General features: G+C 38.3%; 1 protein-coding gene across 4 annotated transcripts in view; it reads right to left on the bottom strand.

Annotated features, from left to right (window-relative positions):
- Positions 1–761: 761 nt before the first annotated feature.
- Positions 762–17728, bottom strand: part of FRS2 (fibroblast growth factor receptor substrate 2) — a 108829-nt gene continuing 91862 nt past the window's right edge. For 3 of the 4 annotated variants that reach the window (XM_027071272.2, XM_027071274.2, XM_053226480.1), the window contains 6 exons: positions 16795–16886; positions 10298–10389; positions 8864–9050; positions 7875–8033; positions 7324–7487; positions 762–5923 (listed from right to left, as the gene is read on the bottom strand). In XM_027071272.2, coding sequence (XP_026927073.1) covers positions 4973–5923; positions 7324–7487; positions 7875–8033; positions 8864–9050; positions 10298–10363 — 1527 coding nt within the window. In that variant the 5' untranslated portion in view covers positions 10364–10389; positions 16795–16886 and the 3' untranslated portion in view covers positions 762–4972. The remainder of the gene's footprint in view (positions 5924–7323; positions 7488–7874; positions 8034–8863; positions 9051–10297; positions 10390–16794; positions 16887–17728) is intronic. The other variant, XM_053226479.1, reaches the window with a different exon arrangement.

The following is a 17728-nucleotide window of genomic DNA, read 5'->3' as shown; positions in this document are numbered from 1 at the left end:
ACTTGTAATTTCATTTCTCTGATGAAACGTGATCATTAACCTATTATATGTTCACTTTGAAAATGGATGCACTGATATAAGACTAAGAAAACCTCTTATCATAAAGTTTTAAGAAATGTGTAAAATATAAATACAGGAAAACTTTAAATTGGTGTCCAACCAAACTTTTATTGGGGTTTTATTGCAATCTACTTTCGGCAATAAGGGGAAAGTAACCATAAGAACTCTGATCAGATTTTATTCAACAAAGCAGTTTTTCATGAATGCTTAAGGTCAGTGTATAGTCAGCTCAGCTTCCAGTATCAACTTGAGTACCTCATTACGGAAATTTATGCCAGAATGACAACAGTAAGGCATTGCAAGATCCTAAATCATCTAAGATTAAACCATATTTTACATATAACTTTTAGGACAGAATACTAATACTCTACAATAAATAAGGATTTTTAAAATGTGTTGCTTAGCCCTTGTTGAACTAAATTCAATTATTAGCTTATTCTTTAAGTACTCCAGTTAATAAAGGTTTGATTGTACTTCAAGAACTCTGACTTTTCCAAAGATAAAAAATTAGTTCTTATTTGTTATGACAAAAATTAAGCTTAAAAGCACATTCACACTTGTCCTTAAAAGCATGTTTACATCATATATGAAATAACTTCTCATGCCTGGAGATATGGTTTATATGGCAAAAAGTCATATGCAAAGAACAACTAGAGGGCAATCCTCCCAGCTCCACATCCTCCAAAAAGCCACACTTGGCCTCAGTGTAAAAGTTATATTTTATTGCCATGCTACAAAATGTATGAAGTTGGCACTGATAGGGAAAAACAGAGAACAAAGGGTGGGAAGGGAAAGAGGGCAAAAGATGTTGTTACATGTATATAACAAGGTTTTAATCAACAGTGGTAAATTTTGCCAATATTAAAAATGCAAACCAAAATTTAAAATGCTGATATGAAACAGCATTAATATACAATTTATGCATAGTACAGTATCACTTATGTCTTTTATTAGAGAAATATGGAATGTTTATAAAAGAAATTAACCATAGGGGATAAAATTCCTATTTCATATACAATTTGGCAATGGTAGTCCCACTGTTAGACAATTTTTTATAAAAGAAAAAATTAAAAATCTAATAAGCTACCTTTATACAAAGTTGCTATATTTATGCCTTTACGTAGGAAAAAAACATTTATAATGCAAATTAGGACATACAATAATCTTACAATATTATACAATGTAATGAAAATAAAAACATAACACAAAATTTTTCCTTTATAAAATGTATATTTTGCATTTACTAATGCAAATGTGGCACACCGGTGACTACTGTACTATTAATACCAGTCTGTTTCCATGCTATTGTTGTCCAATTGTCATAGAATTGCAATTGTATCAATGCTACAAAAGAATTGTGTTATACCCCCAAAATATGAGGAAACAGGAATGGGGAATAGGGATGTGAAGAAGAAGGATAGATAGGGTGCTGGTTTGGGCAGAGTATATTGTAGTATGTTGTAAAATATCTGTTAATTTTTCAAGCCAAAAACATTTTCTATACATTCTGTAATTTCGTACCAATGCCTTTATTCAAATTTGGCAAAAATCAGAGAAAGGGTAATTAGTACCATATACCTCACATATCAGAAATATGAATAAGATGCCAATACATCAGTTACTTCTGAATGTTGTCTTTGATGGTATGTCTATTTCAAGGAGATATATATAGATATAGATATATATATGTATGTATATCCACACATACATACATATATATTTATACACACACACACTACACATTGCACAAAACAACTGGGCATTACGGATTACGAACTGCACAGGGGGAAGTGGGAAGTACTTTTTAGCTTGTTAAAACCTTTACCTTGAGGCAAAAATACGGTGGCACATTATTGGGAAATTATGAAAACATAAGGCCCCTGTCCCATTTTTAATAGAACATTATTGAGGTACATTTTTATATGTTGTGCCACAGATTTTTTTGAGGGGGAAGGAATAAACAAACACTAGCTTGACTTATAACATTGAACTGTGGGGTCAACATTAATATCTATAAAAACAAAGATTGCTTGGCAAATTTTCTTAAGTCCCAAATGTGATCTATTCTGGATATACTGGGAAGTGAAAAGCTTTTTGCTGAGTCTTCAAGAGTAAAGTGCATATCTCATCACTCCACAGCAGCAGTAAATAAAAGGAACTATTTGCCAATCTTCCTGGAGGGAGGGAAGGCACCATATTTTCATTTTTAAAAGAAGATGAAACTGGGAAATAAAACACATGAAGAAAAAACACAGGTAATACCCATATCAATTTCCAATTGGGATAAAAAGCTGTTATCGCCTGTATGGATAAAAGAGGACTCTATCAGGGGGAGAGCATATAAACAATGAGTATATTTCCAAAACCAATAAGTGGGATCGTGTGGTCTATCAAAGAACAGAATAGCTAAAATTAGGTCTGTCTCAGAAAATCTGAAACTTATGGCCACAATTATATCCCAATAAAATAATCTCGTTCTAAAATGTACCTAGTAACTGGTACATTCTTCCAGGACAGAGCTTAATGCCCATGGCTAGACTACTGCAAAGGACAAGTAGTGTTCCACATTACTTTTTATTAAATAGGAACACGGGTGATTTCCAGAGACATCTAGAAATAAACACCAGTTGTATACATCTTCCTAATACTCATAGTACCTAAAATCAAATTCTTAGCAGACATATTGGTCCCATTTTCATTTTTAAAGCACACAGTATTTAAAGCATAAACTGCAATGATTATATCGGAGCTACCTAAAATATATAAAGACTAATTAGAATCTGGAAGGAAAAGGAAAATGATGAGGAAAAGAAAGAAAATAAAGTATCCAACCTCCAAAATGAATCAATAGGTCAGCCCTTTCATTTGGAGGCTCTGTCTTGCCTGCTTGTTTTGGAGAAAACCGCGTGTACTGGTTCCATTATTATTCTTATTCCTCGTTACAAAAACCAACACATAAATTTGGCACAATTAGCATTCTACTCAGAAGAAAGCATAAATGGAACAATATATTAAAAATGGACACTGCACACCTATACCGCTATTCTCTTTTTAGAGAACAGTGAACACTTTAGTCAAGCACCAAGTTCACAGAAAAGAAAAGAAAATTCTGCTATGCACATAAACCGATGGCACTGAAAATAACAGACACCTTTAATAATTTATTTTCTTTATAATGGTCCCACTCTATTATTCTGCTAATCCAGTCACTGTCCTATATAATTAGGTTATTTACTGATCAGGTTGGGTGCTATATGACTGAAACCTTTTCATGCTAAATTAACGTTAGTTACATCAGATAGATCCAAATCATGACCTCAAACGCCCTCCTATTTAGAGAAAACAGTACCCTAACCTTTCCACTCTACCTTCTCTTGTCTTCTCTACTGTTTGAGAAACTGGAACATTCTGATTTTCTAAGAGTTAGGCATGTGGAGTCTCATCAGTTTATAGAAACTTCAATTCGGTTTAAATCCTAAATTATGACACAATCTCATTGCTAGAAGACTTCCACTGTACCTGCTATGCTGGCAACAATGCTAACACTCTCCTGAAATCAAGGGATAATCAAAGACCCAGCTGTGAGAAAGGACAGCTGAGCCGAGGAGCACTACCGTGGGCAGAGTAAAACCGCAGCCGTGTGACGAGGGAATCACTGCTAAAGTGCCGGGGGGGGGGGGGGGGGGGGGGGGGGGAGGGGGGCGCCCACAGAGCAAACAGTACCGTTAGGGAGCTCTGCGTGTTAAAAGTTGCTTCCTTTTTGTCTCAGCTGTTAAAGAGATCACCAATGGACGCAAGGGAAATTTCAAATCGAGCGAATGTTTTTATCAACTTGAAAAGTAAACAGCATATAAATAAATACTGGACAAGGGCAACCCTGTTATAGAATAACAGTAAGTTCCAAATGAACCTTCAAAACCACAATTTGACAAAAATGCAAACTAAACAATGAACACATAATCCAATTTCAAAACTATATACAAACTCAAACATTTTAAATTGAAAAAGACATCAAGCAACAAAATAAGACATCCCAAACACCAAAGGAAAAAAACCGAAGGTAAATGGCAACCTGATGTCACAGATGCCTCCAGAAAACAATGTTATGGTTAATAATCTATAGGAGAGAAACTTTCAAGAGATCTTGGTTCAGATTTCCAAAGTTTTTGGGTAAAGTGACCTGAGACTGATTCTTGAGTCTAGTGGAATTCTCATTAAGATATCTGGGCATGCCCTTCAAATGACATCATGAGATGAGTGAACAGAAAATCTTGACTCCTTCCTGCCCTTCAACACACCAAGAGCAAACCACATTCACGGACATAGGACTCTTTCTAGTAACGCAGAAGGCAAAGGAACTGACTGGTATATAAGGAGGTGTGGTACTTCTACTTCCTTTACATATGTTTTGGCTCAAGTCAAAAAGCCTACAATTAACGAAATAAAGGATTCCTCACGTTACATGCTGGAGGCCATATACCATGAATAGTGAATCTACAAATATTACTTTCAAAGCCTAGAGTTATCTGTTAGCAATGCACATTATCAAGAGGCTTTATAAAATGTCTTAAACGCCAACCATGACTTAGACATGAGTGATGTGCGTACGTCCGGAATATTGATACAAATCAACCAGCATTGTCACTCACTTCAACTCTCATTTTAAATAGGCACTGTGAGAATGGGGGTGCTGCTGGACAGTAATGAGTAGTATATACTGAAATGAGTGTTCTTTAAGGAGTACCTGCTCTACATTAATTCCCTTTAGTTAAAGAAGCACAGGAAATATTCAGAAAAAAAAAAATCCTATCAGTCTATAAAAGGAGTTAGTGTTTAGAAATGAAAATGAAGCACTCGCATCTTCATTTTTGAAAACTTCACAAAGGTGCAAACAAGGTAATGCTTTCCCGGCTCACATGGGCAGATCAGTACTATTATGTCTAGTCTTCCTAGATGTGCCATCGTCTCGTGGCAGTGCTTTCTGCAAACTTGACATAGCAGCAGTTCTCTCGATGTCGATCACAGCATACAGCTCTGTGCGCCTGGTAGGGGTCTGTGGAAGGGGAGTGGTAGGCGTTTTTGGAGTCTGAGGGTTGTCAGAGTCACTGCCGCCTTCCAAGTCGACCTGTATGTAATTGAGCTGCCTGTGTTCTAAACTTGGGCGCCTGATATCAAAGTTAAAGACTGTCGGCGTACAGTCCCGACGCCTGGAAAACTCTATTTTGTGAGCACTTGCCGGCACTGTTACATTCTCTGTATTTACATAGTTATGCATTGGATCTAGATTATTATGGTAGCCATTTAGAGATGGGGTCTTTGGTCCTAAATTGTCATCTTCATCCCTACTTAGCTTGCGGGCTTCCCAAACAGGAGGCAAAGATGGTAAATTTTCATAGTTTAATAATGCAGTTCTTCTCTGAGCTGAGTTGTTGATATTCTGGGTATCTGAGGTACTGCTAGATGTCAGACGACCTCTCCTGACCCCTGAGGCACTAGGGATAGATAACCCATTTATATTCTCATACACCAGTTTGTTCACAGAGGGTGCCTCTCTGCGCTCATCGCTGTCATACCCAGTGTCCCATTCCGTGCTGTTTGCACCACTCCCACCGACTTGGTCTCTTCCAAGTTGCTCCAGTTTCTCTTTTTCCATTAACTGCTTTTGAACAGGGGTCGGTCCTAAGACAAATTTGACTCCTTCAGGTTCGAGAAGAATCTGAGGGTCCCTGTCCTCAATACTACTTGGTTCTTCTTTTGGTGTGTTGCTTTCAGCATTAGAGATCCTCGCCTCCAATGGGACGTGCACGCTTGTGCGGTGTTTCCGCTCTTCCTGCACTCCTGTGGTGTTGACATAGGTATGGACCTAAAACAAGACAGGAAAGTGAATCAATAACTTGCTTAAAACAGGAACAAAAATCGGTGACTGTATCAGTTAAGTTTATCGATTAACTTTCTTGATATACTCTTCCTTCAAAGCTTTTGTATCCATTTTTCACTAATAAAAAGGTGGGGAGAGGGGAGGAATGTAGAAAGATCTTCCTCACTTGATAAAAAAAATACTCTAAAATAACACATCACATTGTACTTGATACATGAAAATCAGTCTGTTAAAAAAAAATCAGGAACAAATTGGGATTATCGTTTTGATGTTGTTTTAGAAATTCTCATCAATGCATTAAAACATGATTCGGAAATAAGGAATAGTGGCGCCTGCGTGGCTCAGTTGGTTAAGCATCTGACTTCAGTTCAGGTTATGATCTCGTGGTTCATGGGTTTGAGCCCCACATTGGGCTCCATGCTGATGGTGCACAGCCTGCTTGGGATTCTCTCTCTCCGTCCCTTCCCCGTGTGAGTGTACGCTCTCTCTCTCAAAATAAATAAATAGACTTAAAAAGAAAAAAAGAAATACAGAATAACAAGTATTAAAAAGAAGAGACAAATTTATCATGACTTACAGACGCTGTGACTATAAAAAGAGCATCTACTGGATTTAATAAGAGTACTGTAAAATGCATAGATATAAAATAAATACCACCTGCTAAGAAATCATCACTATTTAGAAAAGGTCAATGGTATCGTGAGGGAACAACACAAAAACATTTGGGACACTATACATAAAATGTGAAAAACTCAAAATTAAAATGCAAAACTGAGGGAAGTATAATTATAGTAAATAACACAAGAATTCATTTACTATGTAAAGAACACAAAGAAATAGGTTTCAAAACAGTAAAAATCTCCTAATGATATGGAGATATACATATGGAGATATACAAAGACATACAAAGATATACAAAGATATGTATAACTAATTAATACAGAGACAATGTTCAACCAAATACTTCATTTCTCAAATGAAATACTCTTGGAGTAATACTCTGGGATATTAAATAGCTTCATAAAAACCCTGACAACAAAATCTACCTTTCTGCTAGTAGTCCACTAATATAAAAGGCAGCAAAATTCCAAAAGCATCGGAGGTTATTATAACAGGAACTGGCCATTAGTTATATTTGCCTTTATCCATAGACACATCTCTCCTGTGAGCCTAAAAACTACCGTAATGCTACGTTTCCCTCCACGCTTGTAGATATTTGGCCTATGTCAGAAAATATATGCTGTTTCCTCTGACTCTTCACCACAAAAGTCACATGCAAACAGTGAAAGCTACAATTCAAATTGACTAAAATGTTCAAGTATTGGCGCAGCAACGCTCTAACCCCACACAATCTATTATCGCATCAGACAGCAGCGCACACTTACTTGCTCCTCAGCCACAAGCAAAGGATGAGTAGATTCTTCACCCACTGAAGGCAGGCGTGCACTTCCCACAGAAGGATGTCTGCTTGAAGGATGCGAGGAAGCATCTCCAAATGAAGGATATCGGGGATATCCATTAGGTAAATTCTGAGCAGCAAACCCTGGAGCTGAGTTTTTGTTTATTGGTTTAAGAAGGAAAGCAGGATATGGGGGGCAGGACAGACAGAATAAAAATGAATGAGAATCGAATAGGCCTGGAGAGAATTAAGCAAGGTGTTTCTGGTAAGACACAGCAGAAACCAGAGCACAAATAACACCCCCTTCCACTCCCAACTTTCCATTCACATTTTAGATAATATGGAACTTCTAATGTTTTCCTAATTAAAATATTAAAAATGTTTCTAATTATAGACGTAACAGTTTTTTAAAACTGATGACCATTATGCTTATGTTAGCCAATGGTGATCTCTAACATGTTACAGATTAAATAATCCATAATTCATAGTTTATAAATGTCTGTTGTTCAAAATACAAGAGAAAAAACAGGTACTTACTTGTAGGTGTTCGAGGTGTTCTGGGGACTTCCAACTCTGTCTGATGATTATTCCTTTCTACAACTGGCTCTTCCACCACATTTATACTATTATTTTGCATAATCTCTTGCAACATGTTAAATAATTCTTCTGCACGAGCACACTTAAAGGCGAAGATTCCTACAAATACAAAATAGAAGGGAAAAATAGTAGCCATAGCTTTAAAAAAGATACAGGAGCACCTGTCAAAGAACAAAATTGTGAAGTTAAGTGTTCTATGCACTGACAGCAAGAAAGGCCTTTTAAATAAATGTCTGATAAATTAATGACATTCTGTTTCAAAACATAAGCCCAAAAGGAAATTCACAGAATAATTTTCATATGTCTAAGAGAGATGGCCCAAAACAAGGCAGACAAAAACAAGATTTGAACACTTACTTTAGACTGTTTCTTAACAGCAGGGGGAGCCCAAATCACCGTTATGGGCAGATGATCCTTTACCATTTGACTGTCCCTTACTTGGTGGTTTATGATCCTTACCTTGTTTAATTATTACAACAATTCTGTAAGGTAGGCATTAGCATACCTCTCTGATAGAGCAGAAACCTGATGTTTGACAGAAATCGTGTAACTTGTCCGAGGCCTTTCACACAGTAGGCAGCAAAAAAACCAAACTATGTTCTCGTTGACTCCAAAGTCTAGGTTCTTTCCCCAAAAAGTAATAACAGTAAAGAAACATAGCCAATTTACTGCAACTAATCATATGCTGAAAATCTTAAAGTTAATAATATGAGTCAAAATTCTGGACACAGAGAATATGCTTAATGAATGCCTGATAAATGAATACATAGCTTATCATATCTCTGAACAATCCACTTCTTTGGGGGAATTTTTTTTCTGACAGGAGAGAAGTGAAGTATTAATGTAAACATTATATACAGGATAAATGAAAGAACAATTGTCAAATGTGAAAATGTTTGTAGAAAAACAAAATTAAAGGCTCTACCTACCTTGTCCAGTTTGACACCTTCGACCACTTTCAAAAGAAAAGAGATTTGAATCATAGCCATAGCGCCGCAGGCAGAGGTAGTGCCATTTTACTGAATCACGTTTGCGAGTGTATAAAATCAGTTCTGTGTCTGTAAGTTCCATAATGCCAGAACCTAACTCATTCCCATCATCATCCACATTAATGACCTAAAAAAAGAAAGTTCAATTAGTGCTAACCTGATGCTCCCACTTGACGGTCATACACACATTTCACCAATTTGTCGGCAAAATGCACTATTGTTGACTGGTTCAGTTATTCGCTCTGTTGTTAGCTCATTCATCAACCAATGTGTTTTCAGGGCACGAACTATGTAGCAATGTAAGATCTGCTTCTATCCACAAGCGACTCACATTCCCAGTGAGAATATAAGATATACAAACATGAAATCAACAATACAAAGCTGTATAGGAGTAGTAGACAAATGGGTGCAACAGAGGTTGCAAAAGACAGCAACTGTGGCCTAGGGTTGCTGGAGAAGTCTTCACCAAAGAGGAGGAGGGACTTCAGCTGGGCCTCAGGAGAGAGCTGGTGGGTCAGGGCTTGTAGGGCATATCCTGACAATGCAGTGCTACAGCACAAAGAAGGTGTTTCAGAGAGACCAAGACAAGACTGGCACAGAGTTCATGGAAGGGAAGGCCTTGCACTGCTGAGTTTCTGAAAATGGCCAGACAGGTAACACTTCAGGAGAACTGTCTGTATTCCTGGGGTAGGCAGAGCGCTTTGCACATACTTTTCCCATTTAATCCTCGTAACAATCCTAAACTGCAGGTAATACGATTTTCTCCACTGTACTGTACACAAACGGAACAAACCTGCCCAAGGTCACAAAGCTACAAAGCCACAGGGTTTCAACTTACACCTAGGTTTGTGTGATCCAGAGGCTATGACTTACAACAACTTGAGGTCAGACTACGAGAGACACTAAATGGCTGTGAATATGTAAGAAATGGAACATTTATGCTCTAGGTAACAGAACACCATGGAAGTTTTACGATGATGAAAGAGTAAGATCAATACGATGTCAACTGCAGGATGGATCACAAAGGTGATGGACTCAAGGGTAGAGTCCAGCTAAGAAATTATCCAGGCACATGAAGCAATGACTGGGATGTGGTGACCAGACTGAAGAGGCACCTATAAAATGGCATTTAAAAAAGTATTTCTAGAACTGTATGGCTAATTGGATACTCAGGACCAAAGGAAAAGTAAAAGAGGATTCCACACTGTCAGTAAGAACATACTGTCATCATTTGTTAAAACAAGAAAAGGCAGAGTGGACACAAAGAGAAATAAAAAGGTCCAGAGAGAAAAGTAAGGAAGTAAGATATATTAAGCGAAGAAAAAGAACATCCAAGTAGGCAGTGAGAGATGTAACTCAACCAGTTTTACTAACCTTAAACTTGTTCCGATGGTTATCTGGGACAGTGTCTTTATCTGGACAGCTACAACAGCTACCCATGGCTTCTTCAGAAGACCATGTGAGCGCTACATGAAAGATAATTTGGAAAAAATTATTAAATATAGGATATAAAAATCGTAAAACAGAAAAAGACTTTAGAAACCATCTAACACAGGGGCACCCAGGTGGCTCACTCGGTTATGCGCCGGACTCTTGATTTCACTTCAGGTCATGATCTCAGGACTTGTGGGTTCCAGCCCCTGCGACGGACTCTTCGCTGACAACATGGAGCCTGCTAGGGATTCTCTCTCTCCCTCTGGCTCTGCCCCTCCCCCACTCACTCTCTGTCTCTAAAAATAAATAAACTTAAAAAAAAAGAAAGAAAGAAACTACCTAACACAAGTCCTGCTTTATTTTGATGAGGAAAATTAAGCCCAAGAAGGTATAGGGCTAAGCTAGATTTCACACATTCAGCTGCTGAATTTTGCTCAGTGATAATGAGAATAGTTGCATGAGGTAGACTTCACAGAAATCTCAAATTTCCAGTTTAATTTGCAAAGGTCTGCCTATTTTTAAATTACCTTAACAAAAACCAATTTAAGGTCTTATCTCATATGTAACACTATTTAAATGAAGTCATTTATGGAATTAACCCTTTATGGTTTGTCAGGAATTTCATATCTTTCTTTTAATAAATTTCTAAAGGGATGTTAGACTTCTAGGTTGGCAGGTATTTTGATTCTTATTATTCACTGTAGTATCCTTTATGTACCTAACCAGGCCAAAGCTGACTGGTAAATAAGACACAAAAACAAATTTGGAACAGTTCATTAAGAGAGAAAGACAACCCAAAAATCAAGCGGTAACTTAACACAGAGAATATTGGCAAACTGATACAGCATGTCTGTGTAATCCTGCTTTCCCACACAAAGTCAGAGATAGTAGGTTATAGGTGACATTAAGTGTTCAAGAACACTGCAAATGAACAAAGATAAAATTCAAAACACTACTTACAAACGAGGGAAAGAATCAGAATGAATGTGATAATATTTGAAAAAGTGGAAGGAAAGGAAGCACAAAAAGCTACTAAATATTCAAAAACATAAATCTGGTAAAATTGGTTTAAAATTCTTCAGTCGTTCTTCATTATCTTCAGGAAAAAAATTTGAAGCTTGTCCATATGACATGAGGTTCTTCACAATCTCATCCCTGGACACAGATCTAGTCTGAACTCTCCTTGTCTCTGCTTCAAGCCCTACCCAGTCATACTAAACAGTCCCCAGAGCAGCTTGTCCCCTCACACCCTTCCATGCTGCTCCTTTCCTTTCTTAAGATCCAATCAGAATACAGTGATTCAGGGAGGCTTCGCTGATTCTAAGCAAACTGGGAAGGTTACACTTTTTATGTATCCCCCAAGGCACCCTGGGCTTCCCAGTAAGTATCACAGCATTTTCACACTGTTTATTTAAGTATTATTCTCCCTGCTCCCTCACCCCCCACCCCCCGCCCCATAAGCTCCTTCCTAAGCAGGGACAGACCTTATCCAGTTTTTGCATTCCCCATGCCCTAACACACCACCTAGCACCACAGAGCAGGGAGCTCTAAGTCTCTTGTGAGCTGAATGAATTGAACTGTACTAAATAAAGGTAAAAAAGGCTGGCAGGTATAAGTATGAGGCAGATGAAAAAGTATATTAGTGTACAAACCAAAAGAAGCGATAAATTAAATAGTAAAGTTAAGACTCATGTTTGGTAGTTTGCTCCAGGTAATATGCCAGCTAAATATCATGGCATAAAGATGATTAAGTCACAGGGGCACCTGAGTGGCTCAGTCAGGTAAGTATCCAATTCTTGATCTCGGCTCAGGTCATGATCTCACAGTTCATGAGTTTGAGCCCTGCATTGAGCTTTGTGCTGACAGCATGGAGCCTGCTTGGGATTCTCTCTCTCTCTCTCTCTCTCTCTCTCTCTCTCTCTCTCTCTCTCTCTCTCTCTCTCTCCCCCCCACTCTCTCTGACCCTCCTCAGCTCCCATTCTCTCTCTCTTAAAATACATAAAACAATACATAAAACAAACATTAACAACAACAAAAAAAGATGATTAAGTCACAGTATGTACTTCTGAAAAGTCATGAGTCTAAAGGGAGAGACAGAGATGTAAATAGATAATGCCTTATGTTTAAACCTTATATTAGAATCTGAGAAGAGTTCTGTGGGCACAGTAAAGGGAGCAAATAACTTTCTGGGTTAACAGGGCAGGAAGCACCATTTGAACTGGTACTTAAAAAGGTGAGCAGAAACGGTGTGCTGGACACAGAACAGAAATAGGTAGTTGAGACAGATAAAAGAGTACAAAGGTAAGGTCATGAAAGATCATGAAAGGTGATCTTGCATTCAGGAGAAAGTGAGGTGTCCAATACAGCTAGAATACAGGCAGGCTGTAACAAGAGCAGGGGCCAAACCATATAAAGGGTCCTGAACAATGAGGTAGGATCTGGGACTCCAACTAGCTAGACGTCCTTCAGTGTCCTTACAGTCACACGGACATGACTCTATCATGGCATTTATCATATTCTATTGTACTGTTTATCTGTCTCAACATTCACTTCACTGTAATTTCCCTAAAGATAGAAGCCTTCTCTAAGCACTAAGCATATCACCTGACATAGCACATGGTTCATCAATATTTACTTTTTAAAAATTAATGCAACTGGAGACACCTGGGTGACTCAGTTGGTTAAGTGCCTGACTCTTAATTTCGGCTCAGGTCATGATCTCATGGGTTTGTGAGATCGAGCCCCACATCAGGCTCTGCAATGACAGCTTGGAGCCTGCTTGGGATTCTCTCTTCCTCTCTCTCTACTCTTCTCCCACGCTCTCTCTTTCTTAAAATAAACAAACATGGAAAAATTAATACAGGCGTACCTTGGGGATACTGCAGGTTTGGTTCTAGACCACAGTAAAAAAGCAAGTATTGCAATAAAGCAAGTGAAATCAACTTTTTGGGTTCCAGTGCATATAAAAGTTATGTTTAGGGGCACCTGGGGGGCTCAGTCCATTAAACCTCCAACTCTTGATTTCGGCTCAGGTCATGATCTCATGGTTTGTGAGACTGAGCCCCATGTTGGGCTCTGTACTGATGACACAGAGCCTGCTTGGGATTCTGTCTCTCTCTCTCCCTCTCTCTCTCTCTCTCTGCACTTCCCCTGCTCATTCTTTCTTTCTCTCTCAAAATAAATAAACCTTTAAAAAAAAAGTTATGTTTACACTATATGACAGTCCATTAAATGTGTAGTAGTGTGTCCAACAAAACAATGTACTTTAATTAAAAAAGACTTCCTGCTAAAAATGCTAACCATCATTTAAGCTCTTCAGTGAGTCATCATCACCGATCTCAGATTATCATAATAAATACAATAATAAAAGAGTTTTAACTATTGTGAGAATTACCAAAATGTGACACAGAGACACAAAGTGAGCAAATGCTGTTGGGAAAATGGCATTGATAGGCTTGTTCAAAGCAAGAGTGTCACAAATCTTCAATTCATAAAAATCACAGTATCTGGAAAGCACAATAAAGCAAAGCACAATAAAACAAGGTATGCCTGAAAATATTTAATAAATTATATGATGAGAAAGAGGCAAAAGAATAAAACATTTTTTTAAAGTAGAGGGATAATTGACAGAAACAAAGTCTTTTTAAAATTATACATCTATCCTTACCAATGACCTGCTCATGAATATAAAGAGCTAAAAGATTACTATAGTGTGGCTTCTGCCTCAAAACATTCAAAGGAGTGTTTTTAAACAATTCCTCAAATGAAACAAAAAATCATCCCTCTTTTTTGTTGTTGTTGTTATTGTTTTGTTTTAAAGATTTTTAAATATCTTCCTAAGTAATCTCTACACCCAACTTGGGGCTCAAACCTACAAGCCTGAGATCAAAAGTCGCACGCTCCACCAGCTGGCCCGCTAAACGCCCCTAGAAAATCATTCTTCTATTTGCCACCTTCATGGGCTACCTGTTAAGGCAGCACCTCCCGTGCGGTCAGGGACACTTGAATGGCGGTGCAAACTACTTAGAAACTCTATCCACACTGAGTGTTCCAATTCGGCACAACAACAATTAATTAAAAGCCTAGTATGTGACACAAAAGCCTCGTGTGCCATGCTAAGGAGAATGGATTTCATCCTACACATAATGGAAACACAGTAAAGAATGGGAAGCAGGAAAGCGAGTTGCTCATGACTTCATTTTAAATATATCCACCTGCAGAATAAATTTAAGTGGCAGTTCAGTTCAGAGAAGAAAAACCAGCTAGGGAATATTGAGAAATGAAATATGCTACAGACCTAAAACCAGTGCAGCAGTAGTAGGGAGACACAAGAGATGAATTTTTAAAATATTTAGGAAGGCAAGTGAGCAGCACGAAGTGGTTGGCTAGGCATACGGGAAGGAAGAGGCAGCTTCCAGTGTGGCAGATGAAGGGGGCTGGTTCCATAACCTGAGACAGAAAAAAGCATGGTAGTTTTCAAGTGGAAGTGATGGTGGTTAGCTCAGTTTTAGCCATGTTGAGATGCTAGAGAACAACCAAATGGAGATATACAACAGAGAGTTAAATACACGAGTATAGATTTGAGGAAGGGGTAAAATATTGATACACACAGAATATTTGAAGCTGTAAAACAGAAAACACTGCCCAAGGATAGTATCGAGAGTGGTCTACAGTTAAAATTCTGGGGAATACAAATGTAGAAATACTGGAGTAGAGGTAAGCGAGTGAAGGAGGAAAAAAAAAAATCAGAATCGTACAAACTGAAAAAAGAAAGTGTCAAGAAGGAGGGTTCCATCATGGGAGACTGGTAGAGGCGGAAACCAAACTGAAGTGAACAAATGGAAGATAAGGAAGTAGCCCCCCAGAGAACAGAAACTGCTCTTTCCCGAACAGGTTCAGAAAGGGAAGGGCAGAGCGTGACAGCGTAGACACACATGGTTTCAAAAGAAAATATGCTGCTTGAGTTATTTGTTTTCAGATGACATAGATTTACACAGGTTTGTAATCAGTAGGTCAAGAAAGGTTAAAATTTTTAGGAAAAAAAAAACCAAAGGAAAAAAATGAGTTATATGGTAGATCAAGACAGACAGGGAGACTGGAGAAGAGGAGTTCCAGGGCTCAGAATGAGAAGTCTGCCCACAGAAGTAGGACTGCCTTGTCCTGAGGAGAGAGGGAAGAAAATAAGAATGGGTGGGACCCAGCAGAAAAACTGAAGTAGGTAACACCTATCATCCTAAATTCCCTTTGTAAAATAGAAAGCAAGTTTGCAGAATGAAGGACTTGAGGCCAACGGTAGGATTATTCACCAGGGGGGGCTACCCACGAAAGGTAGCAGGATTATTCAGTAGGCTGCACTCAGAGTTCAGCAGAGGTTGGAGAGGAAGATGGCACTGTTTTTGCAGCAGTGCTCAGCCGTCCAGAGGGCAGATGGTTCCGGCGACCCAGGCTCAGAGGGTAAGAGGACAAGGAAATTAGAGGATACTGGCAATAAGGGGGTTTGAAGTGATGGAACATCAGGTCCGGTCGGGAAAGAAGTAAAAAAAGAAGAGGGCTGATGAAATGGAAAAACCAGAGGCAAAAAGGAACAGGAGGCCTCCGTAAGGTTAAAGAAAAGGCTCAGTCTGAGAGACTAGACAGCTGGAGCAACGGGAGGTTGTGGTCAATCTTCCAACACAGAAGGAGACTTTTTAGTGTGGAGCTCTCTTGCACATCTCTGACTCCTCCTCCAGAACCACAAACTCCTAGGCAAGGGGAAAGACAAGATACTAGATATTCTGCATTTATGACCACCAGATTAATATTTGGAGACCACATCTGAGTTATGTAAGACTTAATAATGTGCACTAAAACTGTAAATACTTGATAAGAAACCATATGATTTCACCATCTTACCCAACCAAATTCATAACTCAGCAAAAACCTATATAGACTAACTATGCTCACTCAAGAAAGTAGCTGAGATTACATTCAAAAACAAAAGATAGCTACCGTTTGGGAAGATTGGTATTGCACCAAGTTGCCTGAATATTTTTATTTTTTTAATGTTTATTTATTTGGGGGGGGGGGGTGCACGCAGAGAAAGAAGGAGACACAGAATCTGAAGCAGGATCCAGGCTCTGAGCTGTCAGCACAGAGTCCAACACAGGGCTCTGGGCTCAAAGTCACAAACCGTGAGATCATGACCTGAGGCAAAGTCAGATGCTCAACTGACTGAGCCACTGAGGCGCCCCTGATTATTTTAAATTTGTAAACATTGGCTTAGTTTAATTAAAGCCACTTGTCCTTATTCTTTGGAGGGGACAGCAACTCAGACCGCAATGTGACTACATTCAAGAAAACAATTAAAATATCCTGTTTAATTTGTGGGGAAAAAAAAAGAGAATATAATTTGTGAACTTAATGTTTTTCTTTTTTTTTTAAGATAAACCTCAACTTACCTAGATCTAGCCATTAATATTCTTAGCCTCTTCTGCAGCATGAGTTTAATCATTCTTCAAAATACCATGTTTTCTTTGTTTGGTGACTTAACCTAGAAACAGAAAAAAGGCAAGAATTTATTTCTCTTAAAGCAATGATTTTCCTTATAAGACTTCCAGTAGCACTGTTAGTTCAGTTAATCTATTTAAATAAACTCAAAAGTATAAAAATCTGATAAATATAGAAGATATATTTTTAAAATTAAAATGACATGTACATGTTACCATTCACACAGCCTTTTCAAAGGAAGAAGTAAACATGCTATATAGTCTAAGTTCTATAATGTTTGGATATCAGAACCTTCATAAGTCATTGACTGGCTTCTCCACTACAGCTATGACACTGGACAACTCACTTCTCTATACTTATCTCCTCAGCCATAAAATGAGAGGTCAGACTAAACCACCTCCGACGTTCCTTTCCAACTCTAAAACCCCATTTCATCCTGTGGCAGGCTAATTCTCCACTTCCAGTCACTTTTCTTAAACCTTTCTGGCACTCCTCCCAAAGAGCAGACTTGAGAGTCCACTTGCTGTACCTTCCTATTCTACAAGACCCCTCCAGAACCAAATCAGAGGAGTCAGTCATTAGGACTGTCATTAGTCAAGTCAGTCATTAGTCAGTCATTAGAACAAGCATGTCATAGAGTCACAGGATAATGGTGTAACTTATAGCAATAAATTACAATTTAAAGTTTCAAGAGATTCCAACATACTTTTGGGAAATTTCTGGTCAATCAATTCCCTTTTTATAACACAGAAAAATATCAAACTTAAACATGGGCACTAACATTTACTGAATAACTACACTGTATCAGGCATTAGGGGTTTTGCAAATAGTCTCATTTTAATCTATATATTAACTAGAGTTAACAAATGATTGATTCCCAAAATG

The sequence above is a fragment of the Acinonyx jubatus genome, chromosome B4 (assembly GCF_027475565.1).
Source record: "Acinonyx jubatus isolate Ajub_Pintada_27869175 chromosome B4, VMU_Ajub_asm_v1.0, whole genome shotgun sequence".
NCBI lineage: Eukaryota > Metazoa > Chordata > Mammalia > Carnivora > Felidae > Acinonyx > Acinonyx jubatus.
This window is presented reverse-complemented; position numbering and strand designations above follow the sequence as displayed.